General features: G+C 38.9%; 1 protein-coding gene across 1 annotated transcript in view; it reads right to left on the bottom strand.

Annotated features, from left to right (window-relative positions):
• LOC127137028 (uncharacterized) overlaps positions 1 to 14,233 on the bottom strand; it is an 82,517-nt gene extending 68,284 nt beyond the window's left edge. The window contains exon 1 of the mRNA XM_051063524.1: positions 14,167 to 14,233. Within this exon, the coding sequence (XP_050919481.1) occupies positions 14,167 to 14,233 (67 nt within the window). The remainder of the gene's footprint in view (positions 1 to 14,166) is intronic.
• Between the last annotated feature and the right edge of the window lie 1,486 nt (positions 14,234 to 15,719).

Here is a 15,719-nt window from a genome sequence, read left to right as displayed (position 1 = left end):
TATTATAAACCCTAGCATTCCCAGAATTTGCATGAAGTTTGGATTGTTGTGTGTTGCTGAATGATGTTGTTGGAACACTAATGCCATGCTGTTTGATTGAGTTTGCTGAAAATTTGTTTTGCTGATGAAGTTACATGAGTTGCCATGCCAAAACCCTAAGGGTTTATGATGAATCCAGAAACTTTGAGCTGGTTGGTCACTGCACTGTTCCATTGGCTGGGAGCCAATGAGAACATTTCGTTCTCTTCCACAATGCACTGCCGTTTCAATTAGTGAGACACGGAATTACACTAATGCCACTCTGTTGACTAGTTGTTTGACCATTTGCCATGCTAGTTGTTCATGTTCATCCCAATTATTCATCCATCTTCCATAATTCACATTTCATTCAATTTTAATCCAAAAATTATGAAATTTTTTCCATCATGTTCATGGTTGAGTCTAGTATTTGATTATGAATTTTAATAAATTTTTCATTGGTTGGATTTTAATTGGCAATTGTTTTCCCAACATGTATGCATCAATGATACCCTTGGCCATTTCAATTGTGAAATACTCATGTTGCATCCTTTGACCTTGAAATTTTTTGTGGAGAAACTAGACTCATTTACCTTTGTTTTGGTATAAAGATTGTGCATTTATCATTTGTGGTTTGCTAGTTATGATTTTGTGAACTAGGGTGTGACAATTTGTGTCACACCAATGATGTGCATTTTCTTGATTTTTGTTCATATACTTCCTGGCCTCCAAATGACCCCAAATTTTGCATGAGCCCTCCTTTACATGTCTAGTTGATGTACGAATTTTCCTGGAATTAATTGTTCTGTTTCCAATTTATTTGAGATTTTTCTTCCCTGCCTAGTCAATGGTTGACTTTATGTGATACATGTTGCCAAATCCTTTGGGAAATTCTCATACCATATTGTATGATCATGAAATTTCATATGTGATAACTAGACATCTTAAGCTTTGCATTGGTGTTAATCTCATTCATTTCTCATCTGTTTTCAATTTGATATGATTTTTTGAAGTTGACCCATGTTTGTTGACCTTCATTGTGCATGCTTAAATTTGGTTTGACTTCTTGATTTTAATTGACTGCCTTCCTCTCATCCAAATGCCATGAAATTTTACATGTCTACCATGTTAGATGTTAGGATTGAGTGTGGTTTATTTGATGATTTTTGAAAATGTTTGGGTTGACTTTTGATGCAAGTCATTCTGTTGACTTTTTTTTGTGCTTTCCTTTGCCTTACTTTGACTTCAAATGTTCATGAAATGATCATAATGCATGATTTGAATGTGGGCCCAATTGTGATAGCTTCTCAAATGTTTGACTTTGGTTTTGGTTGACTTTTCCTTGCTGTGTTGACTTTTTCTTTCACCCTTGACCCTAGGCTAGCCCTAGTGGTCTATTGTGCTCACTATTGAGTTTTTGTTTCAGGTTAAGCACCATTGCCATTGAGATCATGCAAATGTGATTGGATTTTGTTTACATGTGAACTAACCTTTGTTTTGTAGATGGTTTGACTCATGTGTTTGAGTCTTACTTTGCACAGTTGACCTTCTGTGGTTGACTGTTTATCCATTCCTTTTGGTTTTAACTTTGAAACTGTTTACTGATTTGTTTGGTTTTTCTCAGGTACCCTTTAGTTGCTTTAGTTGCTTGCTTTGCTATTTAGCAATTGCTCTTGAGGTATAATTATCTCTTTACTTCATGTAGTCTGGAGACCCGGTCTGTTATTTGACCGGGCAAACTGTCTGAAGTCCTCCTTAAGAGGCCATGCTTGTGTGTGTTTAAAATTGTCCCAAGCAGGAAAAGTCCTTCAAGTAAGGCAATTGGTGGAAGGTAGGGATATGCAATCTATCCCCCACTATTCAGTGAGTCATCTCATTGCTCCCATCACATGGTTGATGCATTGGGATACAAACCCAAGATCTTGTACGAAGTGTACGGTGTCAGAGTCTTCGAGTATAGAAGGGTTCCCACTTTCTGGACCCATGCTCATTTGTCTATTAGCTCTCCCTGGCCAGGGATAAGAGCTGTGAGGTCTCATCCTCACTTCATCCTTTCATCTGCTTCACCTTAGCCTCTCAATGGCAAGGTTAAGAGCACACTTACCCTATTCCAGTTGGCCCTAGTGCCTAACCCTTGTGTGAGCCTCTTGTATGCATATAGAGTGTGCTTCCTGTGATTGTATTTGCTTGCTTTGCCTCTTAGGTTTAGCTTAGGCTTGCTGCTTGTGCAAGATAGGTTTAGTTTAGACTAATCCGTGCTTGTTTTCGCCCTCGTTGCGATCCTTTCTCTCGCCCTCGTTGCGATCGAGACTTTCCCTTTCTCTTGCCCTAGTTGCAATTGAGACCTTTGTCCCTCCGTAGCCGAACTACGGCAACTCTGATTCTCATGTCCAGATGAGATACGTAGGCACGAGATGCGATGTCTTGTCGAGTTTGACTAACAACTAATCCGTGCTTGTTTTCGCCCTCGTTGCGATCGAGTCTTTCCCTTTCTCTCGCCCTCGTTGCGATCGAGTCCTTTTTCCCTATCGGCCGAACTACGGCAACTCTGATTCTCATGTCCAGATGAGATACGTAGGCACGAGATGCGATGTCTTGTCGAGTTTGACTAACAACTAATCCGTGCTTGTTTTCGCCCTCGTTGCGATCCTTTCTCTCGCCCTCGTTGCGATCGAGCCTTTCCCTTTCTCTCGCCCTCGTTGCGATCGAGTCCTTTTTCCCTATCGGCCGAACTACGGCAACTCTGATTCTCATGTTCAGATGAGATACGTAGGCACGAGATGCGATGTCTTGCCGAGTTTGACTAACCACTAACACTAACTCTTTTCTCTCACCCCTGTGTGATTGAGATCTCTCCTTTCTCTCGCCCTCGTTGCGATCGAGACCTCCCCTTTCTCTTGCCCTCGTTGCAATCGAGACCCTTGCTTCCTGTGCAAGCCTTGTCTAGGATAGGTTGGCCCTTGTGCCATTTAGTTAGAAACCTTAACTTAGGGTTGACTTTGCATGACAACATCTAGGCTCGAGTCGTAGTCTCCCTAGAGTTGTGTCTCCCTCTGTTATCTGGTTAGGCTAGATCCTTTGTCCCTGCGTAGGGGAACTACATCGCCCTGATCTTCACACCAGATGAAGTATGTAGGCAGGAGATTGAGCTGATCTCTCCGGGCGCTTTTTTTCTTTTTGTGTGTTTTGTTTGACAGTTATAGGCTGAGTCCCCGACTCCCTATCTATCTGTTGTGTTGTTTTGGTTCGGATGCTGACATAAGTCCAGTGATTGGCAGTCGGGCTCCATGTTTGCCTGTGTTTTGTTTGTTTGTGTGCGTGTCAGCCGAGCTACGAATGCTCTGATTCTTCTCTCGTCCGAGAAGATACGTATGCATAGGATGCGACATCCTAGCGAGCATGTGTCGTTTCCCCAGTCCGAACTACTTCGACTCTGATGTCTATGCCTGATAGACTAAGTAGGCCCAGGATGCGATATCCTGCCGAGTCGGTTTCAGTCAGTTTCTTTCGTCTCTTTCAGCCAGTGTGTGTGAGTTTGAGCAGTGTTTAGCAACCAATTTTCCTTCCTTCTGTGCGTGGATCCCGTAGAGTACTACGGATGCGTAGGGTGCCCAACACCTTCCCTTCGCATAATCGACTCCCGAACCCATCCTCTTTGGTCGCGAGACCATGTTCTTTCCTAGGTTTACTTCGAGCGTTTCCTTTCCCTCTTTTGGGATAAATAACGCACGGTGGCGGCTCTGTTGTTTCTTTCTTTTCCCGCCGGTTTTTCGCGCGATGCGACACCTGTGAATGTCGATGCAGTCAATAAATACTTCGCCTAAAAAAGAAAAGAACAACTCGCTAAGTTGAAAATCCGAAAAGGCGGCTTAGGCAAAAATGAGTGTCTCGGTGGATTGAAAACCCGAAAGGGCGATCCAGGCAAAAGTTAGAGACATAAAACAGAAAAAAAAAATCCCGATAAATTGAGTACCCCACCTTGGGGCAATTTATGCAAAAATTAGGGATTATGGCAAGTAACTGCAAGCTATTGATCTCCAGTCTTGAAGACTTTCTTGAGCATAATGTTTAATTCTGATTCATCTTCAACCAAAGGCAAGAGCTCAGTGGATATCAAAGTTGGTAGAAGGATTAACGATCATTGTATTCAATGTAGCCCTTTTCCATGTAAATTACCATTTTTCAACTTTTGTAAAGATCTATGGAGTCTTGTCATTTACAGACTACCATCCTATTAAATAAAGTTGAGCTTTTTATTCAATTCTTTCTACTCTTATTTATTCAGCTAAATGGAATTAAATTTCATTATGATCATTTTGAAATTAAAGTTTTAAAATAAAAAATCATGTTTTCTTAAATAATAAAAGCAATTACTTTTTAAAGAGCAATCGATTTCATTAAGGGATGTTCATAGCGGTCCGAAAACAGGTAAGCCCTAAAATGCGAAGCATTGTTGGTTTCCCCCAAGAAGTTGGCGTAATCTTTGTTTCTTCCCCAACAGATTTCCAGCATCTCCAGACGAATTTTGTTAGTCTCCCCAACTAGGTTTGTATTTGCCTCCCTCGAGTTATAGGCGCGTCATCGCAGCGGTTTGCACGACTTGGCATATTATGTTTCCTCACAAGTCGCCATCAGAATTGTCAATAACCTTTGTTAGCTCTGATTCTTGAGCAGTATTTTCGATCCTCTGCAAGGTTGTCTCCCATTTGATATGGTGTTGACCTAAAATTCCCCGTAAAATTGATAATGCAGTTTCCTTAGCAGATCCTCTCCTCTTTTCCCCATCCAGGGTTGAGCCTTTGAGGTGGCCGATTCTCTCCAGCGGTTGTTCCCTCCTTTGAGGATTGGTTGAGAATTGTATCAATGATTCACTCCAGTGACATTTGTATCCTTTGTGATCATTTTGTCAGCATAATCATCATATACACATATACATATACATATACATATACACTCATAAATTTCATTATCGCATTTGCAATACACTTTGTGATTCATTATTTCTCTGATCCTCTGCTACGGTGGTATACTTTTCCCCCACGCAGATTTGGTTTGTTTGTCCTCTTTCAATTGTAGAGTGTCAACCCCTTAAGCAGAAATAATTTAACCTTTCTCATTCCCCACTGAGTTACGTCCTCGTGGATGATTCTTATTTCAGTTTCCTCCCCATTTGATTGTCTGGATGGAACTACTCCCCTTGAGTTGTATCCTCATTGGGTTGAGTCTTTGATTGACCGTTTCTTTCCAGATCTTACCTAGATAGATGCTTTTGGTCCCCTGAGAGTCTATTACCCAGTAACTGGTAATATTCTTCTCAATTTGTGAATATTTCACTTTTTGCCCAATGCCCGACATAAGTAACCTTTTTCTCCCCAGCGAAATCGTTTCTCACGTCTCCCAGGAAGTTTATCCTTGATATGTCCATCCTAACCGGTGATAGATACTTTCTTCCCTGCTTTGAGTTTATCCTTGATATGTTCATCCTAACTGATGACGGATATTCTCTTTTTGGTATTCTACCCAGTAAAAAGGTAGTTGTAATCCCTACTTTGTTCCCCAGAGCGTTAATCCTTGATATGTTCATCTTAATCAGTGACATATTTCCTCATCTTTGTGGTATTCTACCCAGTAAAAAGGTAGTTGTAATCCCTACTTTGTTCCCCAGAGCGTTAATCCTTGATATGTTCATCTTAACTGGTGACGGATTTCCTCATCTTTGTGGTATTCTACCCAGTAAAAAGGTAGTTGTAATTCCTACTTTGTTCCCCAGAGAGTTAATCCTTGATATGTTCATCTTAACAGGTGACAGATTTCCTCATCTTTGTGGTCTTCTGCCCAGTAACCGGTGGTTGTAAATCCTGTTTCCCCCTGCGAAATCTATCCTTGATATGTTCACCCTAATCGGTGACGAATATTCTCTTTTCGGTATTCTATCCAGTAACTGATAAATGTAATCCTTATTTCTCCCCTCGGAGTTTATCCTTGATATGTTCATCTTAACCGGTGACGGATGTTCTCTTTTTGGTATTGTATCCAATATCCGATAGATATAATTCCTACCTTTTCAGGCAGTTTATCCTTGATATGTTCATCTTAACCGGTGACGGGTATCCTTCCTAATGTCCCGAGACAAGTCTATCCTTGATATGTTCATCCTAACCGATGACAGATATTCTTCCCCTTTGAGTCTATCCTTGATATGTTCACTTTAATCAATGACGGATATTCTCTTTCTTTGTGGTCTTCTGCACAGTAACCGGTAGTTGTAAATCCTATTTGGCTTTTCTCCAGCAGGTTATTTTTACCCAGTAACTGGTAATGAATACACCTTCTACTTCCCTCAGTGAGTCATCCTTGATATGTTTACCATAACTGGTAATGGATGTCCTCCCTGTCAAAATTTATTATACCCTTACCCAGTAACCGGTAGCGGATAATATAATTTTGTTCCTCCTATGTTGAAGATCATTTCTTCCCCCAGTTGAGCTTGAGTGCGTATTTCCTCGGCGAAACCGCCTTTTCCTGTTTGGTTTGAGTATTTCAGCTTTGTTCTGATCTACCCGTTTCTCAACAGATGTTCCTTTTATTCCCTGGCTGAGTCTTTCCATTGATTTATTCTCATGTAATCCCTCGTGTCCCCAAAAAAATTTAAGTTGTAGCCTGGCCTACGCACGACCTTTTTATCCCCCAGAGTCTCTGTCTCCCCAGTGAGTTTAACTCTTTTGTAGGTAGTGCATATGCTCACCTTTGGTCTATCAAGCTCATATCTAGGGTTTAAGACCCTCATTGCAAGGATCTCAATCAAAAATGGTTTACTATGGCTCTAAGTATCATATATGAATCCCCATGATCTTCACATGTTATCTTGATTAAGAAATCATCAAAAGTTTGGAGTTGGTTTGCCTTGGAAACCCTAATTCATCTGGGTATCTTATGTAACTTCTTCAATAAGTTTCTTCACCAATTGATCAAATATTTCAAGGTATACTTCACATTAGATCATATTATGCATATATGATCCTCCATGAGTCCCAAAAATTAAGAGAATATCAAGATAGCAAGTTGGTTTATGGTGGTTGACCAGAGAAAGTCAACTGATCAAAATTGGGGTTCCCTAGACCCTATCTCCTACAATATTTGTCATATGAAAATGATTTGAAGATCAAAAATACTCTAAATGACATTCCAAACAACTTTCATGTTGAGGTCAAGATCTAGTTTTTCTTGGAAAGTCATTTTTTATGGTGAACGATTATAGGTCATTTTGTCTAAACCCTAATTTAGAAGTCAACTTCCCAAGACCATAACTTGCTCAATTTTCATGATATGAAATTCATTAGAGTTTCATAATCGAATTCAAGATGTCTACTTCAACTTTTATGTTTGGAGGAAGTGCAAATTCAACTTTTAAATGAATGTGATATGAGGAAACATTATTGGTCATTTTAGGCCAATACCATTGAACAAGTGATTTTCCTCAATTGCTAAAATGTATAACTCCTTCATTCTAAATCCAAATGAGGTCAATTTATGACCAATTTGAAGGACATTGATAGAGCTACAACTTTGATGTAGGAGCGTTTCTAATTTGAATCCCATAGAAAAAGTTACTCAAGGTGGAAGAAGTGAACTTATGGCTTGGTACTTAGAATTTTTTTTGATATGTTTGATTTTCCAAACTTCCACCTCGAAATTTATCATGATCCAAGCTTCAAATGAAAACGTGTCCAACATGAAATTTATTCCTCTTGATCTAACCTTTCCAAAAATTCCAAATTCATCTCATTTGGACAAATAATGAATGACTTGTGCATGGATTAAAGTTGAAGCACCATTTGGTAGATTTGAAGTTCCATTTCTCATACGCGAATGCATGGCCTTTCCACATGACTTCAGCATTGCTTACACTCATTTTTAGACCTGGATGCATCATTACATGGGCGTATCACACACCCATGCATCCATGCAAAGGTGATTTGCTATTTTTGAATTTTTGAAGAGGTGTGCAATTATCAATGACCCTGGCTATAAATAGAAGCCCTCTCACTCAGAATTGAGGACCCTGGCGCGCAAGCTTTGAAACTACAACCCTAAACCTCCACATTCAAAGGATAAGCTTGGTGATTTTCATTGAAAATCGAGTTTGAAATCTCCCACTGTTTTAAGATTCAAACTCCAAGAGTCCTTCTTCTTCCTTGATCCATTTCCACTCCATCAAGCATATAAAGCAAGGCCAAGCACAATTGAGAGAAAGATCGTGTCCATCTGAACCTGCATTGAAGGTGAATTTCTGAATTTTTCATCACTTCGATTTTCACTCAATTCTCCATTATTCTTGTTGATTTTTGGTTGTCTGAAGTCCTACAAATGTAGGCAACAAGATTGAGTTGCTTAGAGGTCAAATCGAAGCAACTCAGATCATGATCCCAAAAATTCAACTCCCTGTATCTTTTCATATACTTGGAGTTAGGTGAAACTGAGGTCAGATTCGAGCTACTGAGCATTTTTACTTTAAATTCATGTCCTCCATTTTTTATTTTGGTGATGGTTGAAGGTGGACCAGTTCGGTGAGGTCCACCGGAGAAGAAGACTGAAGCTCTTGCTCCGGCGATGTGTTGACATGTCTTCGGACCACATGATCCTTCTATTTTGTTTTAATCTTGAGCATCCAAATTGATTACCACACGTGTGGAACATTGACTAAGGTTCACCATGGATAGTGCGCTCTGATCCACTTGACCTGCCACCTCAATTAATGAGGGAGATCAAGTGATCCACGTTTTTTAGCATTTTCTGATTTTCATTTTAATTGACTTATTTTCATTAATTCATATTAATTTTAATATTGGTCTAAAAAATATGGGACTTTCACCAAAAAAATTCAAATATTTTTCTCTTTCATTTTCTGAATTAAAATTATTTTTTGGATCAATATTAATATTTTTCATGATTTAATTGTTTTTGTGCATATTTTTTTATTGTTTAAAAATACTTTTAAGTTTCCAAAAATAATGAAATTTTTCCCCAAGGTCCTTTGACCTTGTTTGACCTATGCTAAATCTCTTAGCCATTTATTTGGTGTTTTGAAGAGGTTTTAGGATTTTGACTAACCATAATTTAATTTAATGTTTTTTTAACTGATTTTTAATTGTGTAATTGTAAATAAATTGTGTTGAGCTATTTTGATTGACTTATTGAGTTTGACTTTTGTTGTTGGGCCTTGGTCAAGGTTGATTTAACTTTGTTGGATTAAAATCATTGGATTTAGGGGATTGATGAAATATGCATTTTATCTCCCAAAATGAATGAATGATTTTAATTTGATAAAAGTCCTCCCATGACCAATTTGTGTTTGTTTCATTTCCCCTCCCTCTTCATCTTCAATCCCATTCTATCCCATCCATTTTATTGACCTACGATATCTCTATATCCTAAGGCTAGTTGATTGCAAAATCAACATAAGTATGGATGGGATTAAGTCCACCCTCTTGCCATTTTCTTTTAATTATGGTATGTTTTAGGAGTATGGTTTATAATACCATATCTATAACATGCATTAACACTAAAATTTCTATTGTCTAGCCTCAAATAGTTGTGACTTCTACATAAGTCCAATTACGATTGCTTAACATAGCGCTAAATTTTGACCCAAAAGCATAGCATTCTAGTAAGTGAGATTGTAAGTCTCCCCCTTTCATGGTATTCTGTGGAAACTTGGCCTTTTTCCTTCCTTTGGAAGATGTCTTGGTTCAAGGATCCATACTTGTGAATAGAGGGTTGAGTGTTCTCCAAAGAATGACTTAAACAATAAAAAAGCAAAAGCAATACTAACTTCTAATCAACTAACATTCGACTAACTTTTAATTTCAAGTTATTTACTTTTTGCACTTTAAATTCAAGTCTTTATCATTTGACATTATTCATATCATTTAACTTGTTTACTTTAATGCCATTTTCACTTTTCTCACTTGAGCCATATCTTGTGATTATATTGTGATTGTATATACTGGTTTTTGTATTTTGTTTGTGTTTGTGGTCTTTTGACCTTAATGTACATAATAACAACAAAAACCCTAAAAAAGGATTTGTGTGGAATGTTGGATTGGATTGAGACATTGGACTTAGAATTATGCAACATTCCCTATGCAAAAAGGACTTGGCCAATGCCAACTTTTCTAAAGTCAGTCATTGTGAATTGAACTTTCATCTGAAGTAAGTATTGAGATCCCTTTTGAGTTCATATGCTACATGGTCTTGATGCAATTGTTACTTTGAACTTGTGTCTAGTGCCTTATTCTAAGCCATTCAAGGAGTATGTCATCTGATACATGGGAGATTACGAAGAAGATCATGGAGTTGCTAAGCTTGGATGTGGCTATCTTTATTTGATGCCTTTCTCTTCACCTTGCTATTGTGTGTATTGATATTGCTTGATTCTAAAGTCCAAGGGAAAATTGGGTTTTTATATGACAGTATTGTCTATTGGATTGCATCCCATTGGTCAGATCTTTTCAACCCTTAACTTTTAATTTTTGCTTAGGATTAGCCTCTTCATCTCCTCCCACTTCTTAAATTTCAAGTCTCTCCCCCTTTTAAAATCTTCTTTGCTTGTGATTTCTAAACTATGACTTGGTTGCAAATTAGAAACTTTGGCATTATGCCATTGCATTTTTCAAACTCTTTTTCTTGATCAAACTTGTAAATAAACTTAACCATACTTGACTTAAAATTTCAAAAGACAAAAAGAACTAACACCCATTCAAACTCTTTTAGGCCTTTTGTGCCTCTTTCAAACTTAAATTTTGTTAAAAAACAACTCACTCACTTTGAAATTGTTACCACGAACTACGAGGTTTTGATCCCTCATTTTATGTTGGTACGTAGGCACAAGTCCGAAGGTCTTGTCAATCACAAAAATATAATTAATAAATTCTTTTCTCATCCCCACACTCTATTTATTGCAAACATCTTTATACCTAAAACACATGTACACACAAAAATGGGCTTCCTAGGAGTACCTAGGACACTTTGGGTGCTAACATCTTCCCTCTATGTAACCAACCCCCTTACCTGTAATCTCTGGAATTTTATTAGTTTTTATTTGAAAACTTCTTATCTTTGGGTTTTGTTCATACTTTTCCCCTTTCCCTTGGAAATAACAAAAGTGCGGTGGCGACTCTGGTTTTATTGAAGTCAAATTTATCCATAACTTGATGGTCATGAATTTACCGTTACACCCACGTTGGAAGAGTATGCCCATCTCTTGGGTATATCCGTATCTGACAAAGTACCTTTTAGTGGATTAGAGGAGATCTTGAGATCTCATATTATAGTTGAAGCTATTCATCTGAAGAAATCTGAGATTGATGCTCATTTGGTGAAGAAAGGAGGAATTCTTGGGTTGACTTATGAGTTTCTCATTAGTAGAGTTACTATTTTTGCTCAAGCTGGTAGCATGGATGCTTTTGAGGCTATCTTGTTACTTCTCATCTATGGCTTGGCTTTGTTCCCTAATATCCACGGTTTTATTGATGTTAATGCCATTAGAATTTTCTTGATTAGGAATTCTGTTCCGACTCTGTTGGGTGACGTGTATTTCTCTTTGCATTTGAGGAATTCTAAAAGTGGTGGGACTATTGTGTGTTGTGTTTCTCTTCTGTACAAGTGGTTTATTTCGCACTTGCCTCAGACACCTGCTTTTTTGGAGAACAAGCAATGTCTACGGTGGTCTCAGAGACTTATGTCCCTCACTAATGATGATATTGTTTGGTATGATTTTGCACTGGGTAGCTCGGACATTATTGATAGTTGTGGTGAATTCTCTAATGTGCCTCTTATTGGTACACAAGGAGGAATCAACTACAACCCTGCATTGGCTCATCATCAACTTGGGTTCCTCTTGAGAAATAAACCTAATAACACTTAGTTAGAAGGTCTATTTTATCAAGAGGGTAAAGATCCTAATTGTGTAGGAAGGGAAGATACATGCTTGGCATAATGTGTATAGGAAGGGAAGATCCGAGCTTGGTCCACGTAATTGTGTAGCTTTGGAAGCTTACATTATTTGGGTGAAGAAGAGAGATTTGGAGTTGAAGATGCCATATGCTTGTGAGAGACATATGTCTATGATTGTGGTTGAGCCATCAACTCTCCCTAACCAATATCTAGAGGAGTTGGAAGATGCACTTGCCAAGATGAAGCAAGAGAGAGATATGTGGGAAGAGCGGTTCATTGCTTTGAGCCAAAAGCATGAGGAGTTGCAGCTTGAGTCGAAAGACAAGGATGCGCTTATTGAGATTCTTGAAGACCGTGCAGTGAAGAGACAAAGAGAGATAGAGAGTTTATCTTCCTCTAGCATGCCTTAGCCTTTCGGTGCTTGGAAGAAGATTGTTGATCAACTTGTCCTCGAGAAAGCTCAGATGAAGACATCATTTAAGTTTGAGATTCGATGCATTCAAAGGAAGTATGCACTCGTATCCAGATCATCTGATTCAGTTGCTAGGGACCCTTAGGATGATGTTTTCCTTTTCTCTTGTATTTGTACTTTGGTTTCTGAAAATGTACTCAATGTAATCCTTCCAATTTTATGAATAAAAAGAGATTTTATGGTCAAGAAATTTTTTATTATTGTTATTATTTGAATATATATTTGCAAATAGGACTTCATATGTTCCTTGAAATTAAAAACAATCAAAACATTGCATTTCATGCATCATCTGCATAACAGGTTTTCTTCCGCTAGATGTCTTATCAGTTCTTCTTCTGTGAATCAACCAAGATGACTCACCGCTATAACACTCGTGCTAATCAACCGAAGATAATGGATCATCTAGAGAAAGAAAATAGAGATCTAAAGGATGCAATCTCCAGACTGACGACACTAATGGAATCCGTGATTGCTGCTCAGAATCAGCAATCGCCATCTCCTGCAACTCCTCCTCCTTAGAGGACTGTTATTTGTGAGATTATTTCTTCAATTGTTCCTGTTGCTGCCAACCAACCCATTTCTGCTATTCCTGTTGGATTCCCTTGGGGAATGCTTCCAAACTTCATGCCATAAGGGTATGCATCCATATTTATTTCTCTATCGGCATCTAGCCCGGTCATGTCTGTGCCTCCTCCTATCGTTCACACTCTGCCTGGTGTTAAGGACATTATCTACCACTCTGAGCCGTCTGAAGGTACAGATGTCTATGAGAGATGGATGTGATGAAAGATCAATTCCTTGACTAGCACAAAGAGTTGAAGACTCTAAGAGGGAAATACTTATTTGGGAAGAGTGTTGATGAACTCTGCTTGGTCCCCAATGTTAAGATTTCGGTGAAATTCAAGGTCCCAAACTTTGAAAAGTACAAAGGGAATACCTGCCCATTGAGCCATCTTGTTATGTATTCCAGGAAATTGTCTACTCAAACGGATAATGATCAGCTATTGATTCACTATTTCCAAGACTGTTTAACTGGAGCTACCCTTAGATGGTATATGGGCCTGGATAATGCTAGCATTCGTACTTTCAATGACTTAGGGGAGGCCTTTGTCAAGCAGTATAAGTACAGCGTGGATATGTCGCCTGATAGAGACCAGTTGAGGTCTATGTCTCAAAAGGATAAAGAGACATTAAAAGAATATACCTAGAGATGGAGAGAAATGGCCGCTCAGATAAGTCCGCCTTTCAAAGAGAATGAGATGACTAAGATCTTCTTGAAAATGTTGAGTTCATTTTATTACAAACACATGATTGCAAGTGCCCCCGATGATTTTACCGAAACGGTAAACATGGGGATGAGGCTAGAATAAGGAGTCCGTGAAGGATGTTTGACTAAAGAATAGGCGTCAGCTAGCAAGAAGTATGGTGGAAGTTTCTCTAAGAGGAAGGAGGGAGAAGCTAATTCAGTGTCAGTGGGGAGGCAGAGAAGGCCTCATGTCAGGAAAGGTTCTCAACCCCGTCAACATCAGCACCATGTTTCTTCAGTAATTCCAGTTTTTCCTAACAATTCCAACAATCAATCAGTTCCAATTCAGCAATAACAACATCAATAACAACCACAACAAAGAACCAACTACAACAACAACAATCATCACCAGCAAAATTTTGAAAGGAAGAAGGTCTCCTTTGACCCTATTCCTATGAATTATGGAGAGTTGTACCCATCCCTGGTACTCTAGAATCTAATCCAGCCGAGAAAACCTCCGCAAATCCCGGAGCCACTACCATGGTGGTTCAAGCCTGATCTTCATTGTGCTTTTCACCAGGGAGCCCCCGGTCATGATATAGAGAACTGTTATCCGTTGAAGTACGAAGTTCAAAAGCTTGTCAAGAGTGGTATGGTGTCCTTTGAGGAATGAGCGCCAAATGTGAAAGCCAATATGTTGCCTGCACATGATAACGCTTTTGTCAACATGGTGGACGGTTGTCCAGGGAACTTCAGAGTTTTTGATGTGAGGCGTATTCAGAGGTATCTGGTAGAAATGCATAAGACTCTTTGTTTAATCAGTGACTGTGAACATTACCATGATGGTCGTGTCATTTTCAGCGTGAACCCTCGTGGGTGTATGATTATCAAGAGAGATATCCAAAAGTTGATGGATGAGAAAGTAATCCAGATTCAACAGTCAAGGGATATGTGAGATGATGTAAATGTCATTGTACCGGTGTTTAAGACCCCTGAGCGGGTAGTCATTCAGTTTGATAGCAATAACAACAATAATGTCAATAGATCGGTATCGTCGTTGGTTATACAGTTAGTAAACCATGTCCCTTATGCATCCAATAAAGTTGTGCCATATCAATACAATGCCACTATGATAAAGAACGGTCAAGAGGTTCCTCTACCAATTGTAGATTCAGTGGTAAATATTGCATACATTACTAAGGTGACTCGTATTGGTCGTATGTTTAGTCCAGTGTTGCCGAAGGTTGTAGAAGATGTGTTAGTAAGAAAGAAGGCAAATATTTCTGCAATGAACCCGGTTAGTGCTCCAATGTGTCAGTCTGGTGAATCCAATAAATTGAAGGCTAACAATGATGATGAGGTGTTAAGATTAATTAAGAGAAGTGAATTGAATGTTATAGAGCAGCTGCTCCAGATGCCGTCAAAGATCTCTATGCTATCATTGTTGATGAATTCTGAAGCACACAGAGAAGCATTGCAGAATATGTTAGAACAAGTTTACGTTGAACATGACGTTACTATGGATCAGTTTGACCACATAGTGGCCAACATCACTTCCTGTAATAATATGAGTTTTTGTGATGAGGAACTTCCCGAGGAAGGTAGAAATCACAATTTGGCATTAGATATTTCGATGAACTGCAAGGAGGACGCTTTATCCAATGTGTTGATCGAAACTGGGTCATCATTGAATGTATTGCCAAAGTCAACTCTGTCAAGACTCTCCTACCAAGGCACCCCTATGAGGTACAATGGTGTAGTTGTCAAAGTGTTTGATGGTTCTCGTAAGACCGTCATTGGGGAAGTGGACCTTCTGGTGAAGATAGGTCTGAGTGATTTGCAAATTACTTTCTAGGTAATGGATATCCACCCGACCTATAACTTCTTTTTGGGAAGGCCATGGATTCATGAAACTGGAGCTGTGACGTCTACTCTACACCAAAAGCTGAAATTCATGAAGAACGACAAGCTTATCGTTGTTGGTGGAAAGAAGGCATTATTGGTGAGCCATTTGTTGTCTTTCACTTA

This window comes from Lathyrus oleraceus, chromosome 4, assembly GCF_024323335.1.
Source record: "Lathyrus oleraceus cultivar Zhongwan6 chromosome 4, CAAS_Psat_ZW6_1.0, whole genome shotgun sequence".
Taxonomy (NCBI): Eukaryota; Viridiplantae; Streptophyta; class Magnoliopsida; order Fabales; family Fabaceae; genus Lathyrus; species Lathyrus oleraceus.
This window is presented reverse-complemented; position numbering and strand designations above follow the sequence as displayed.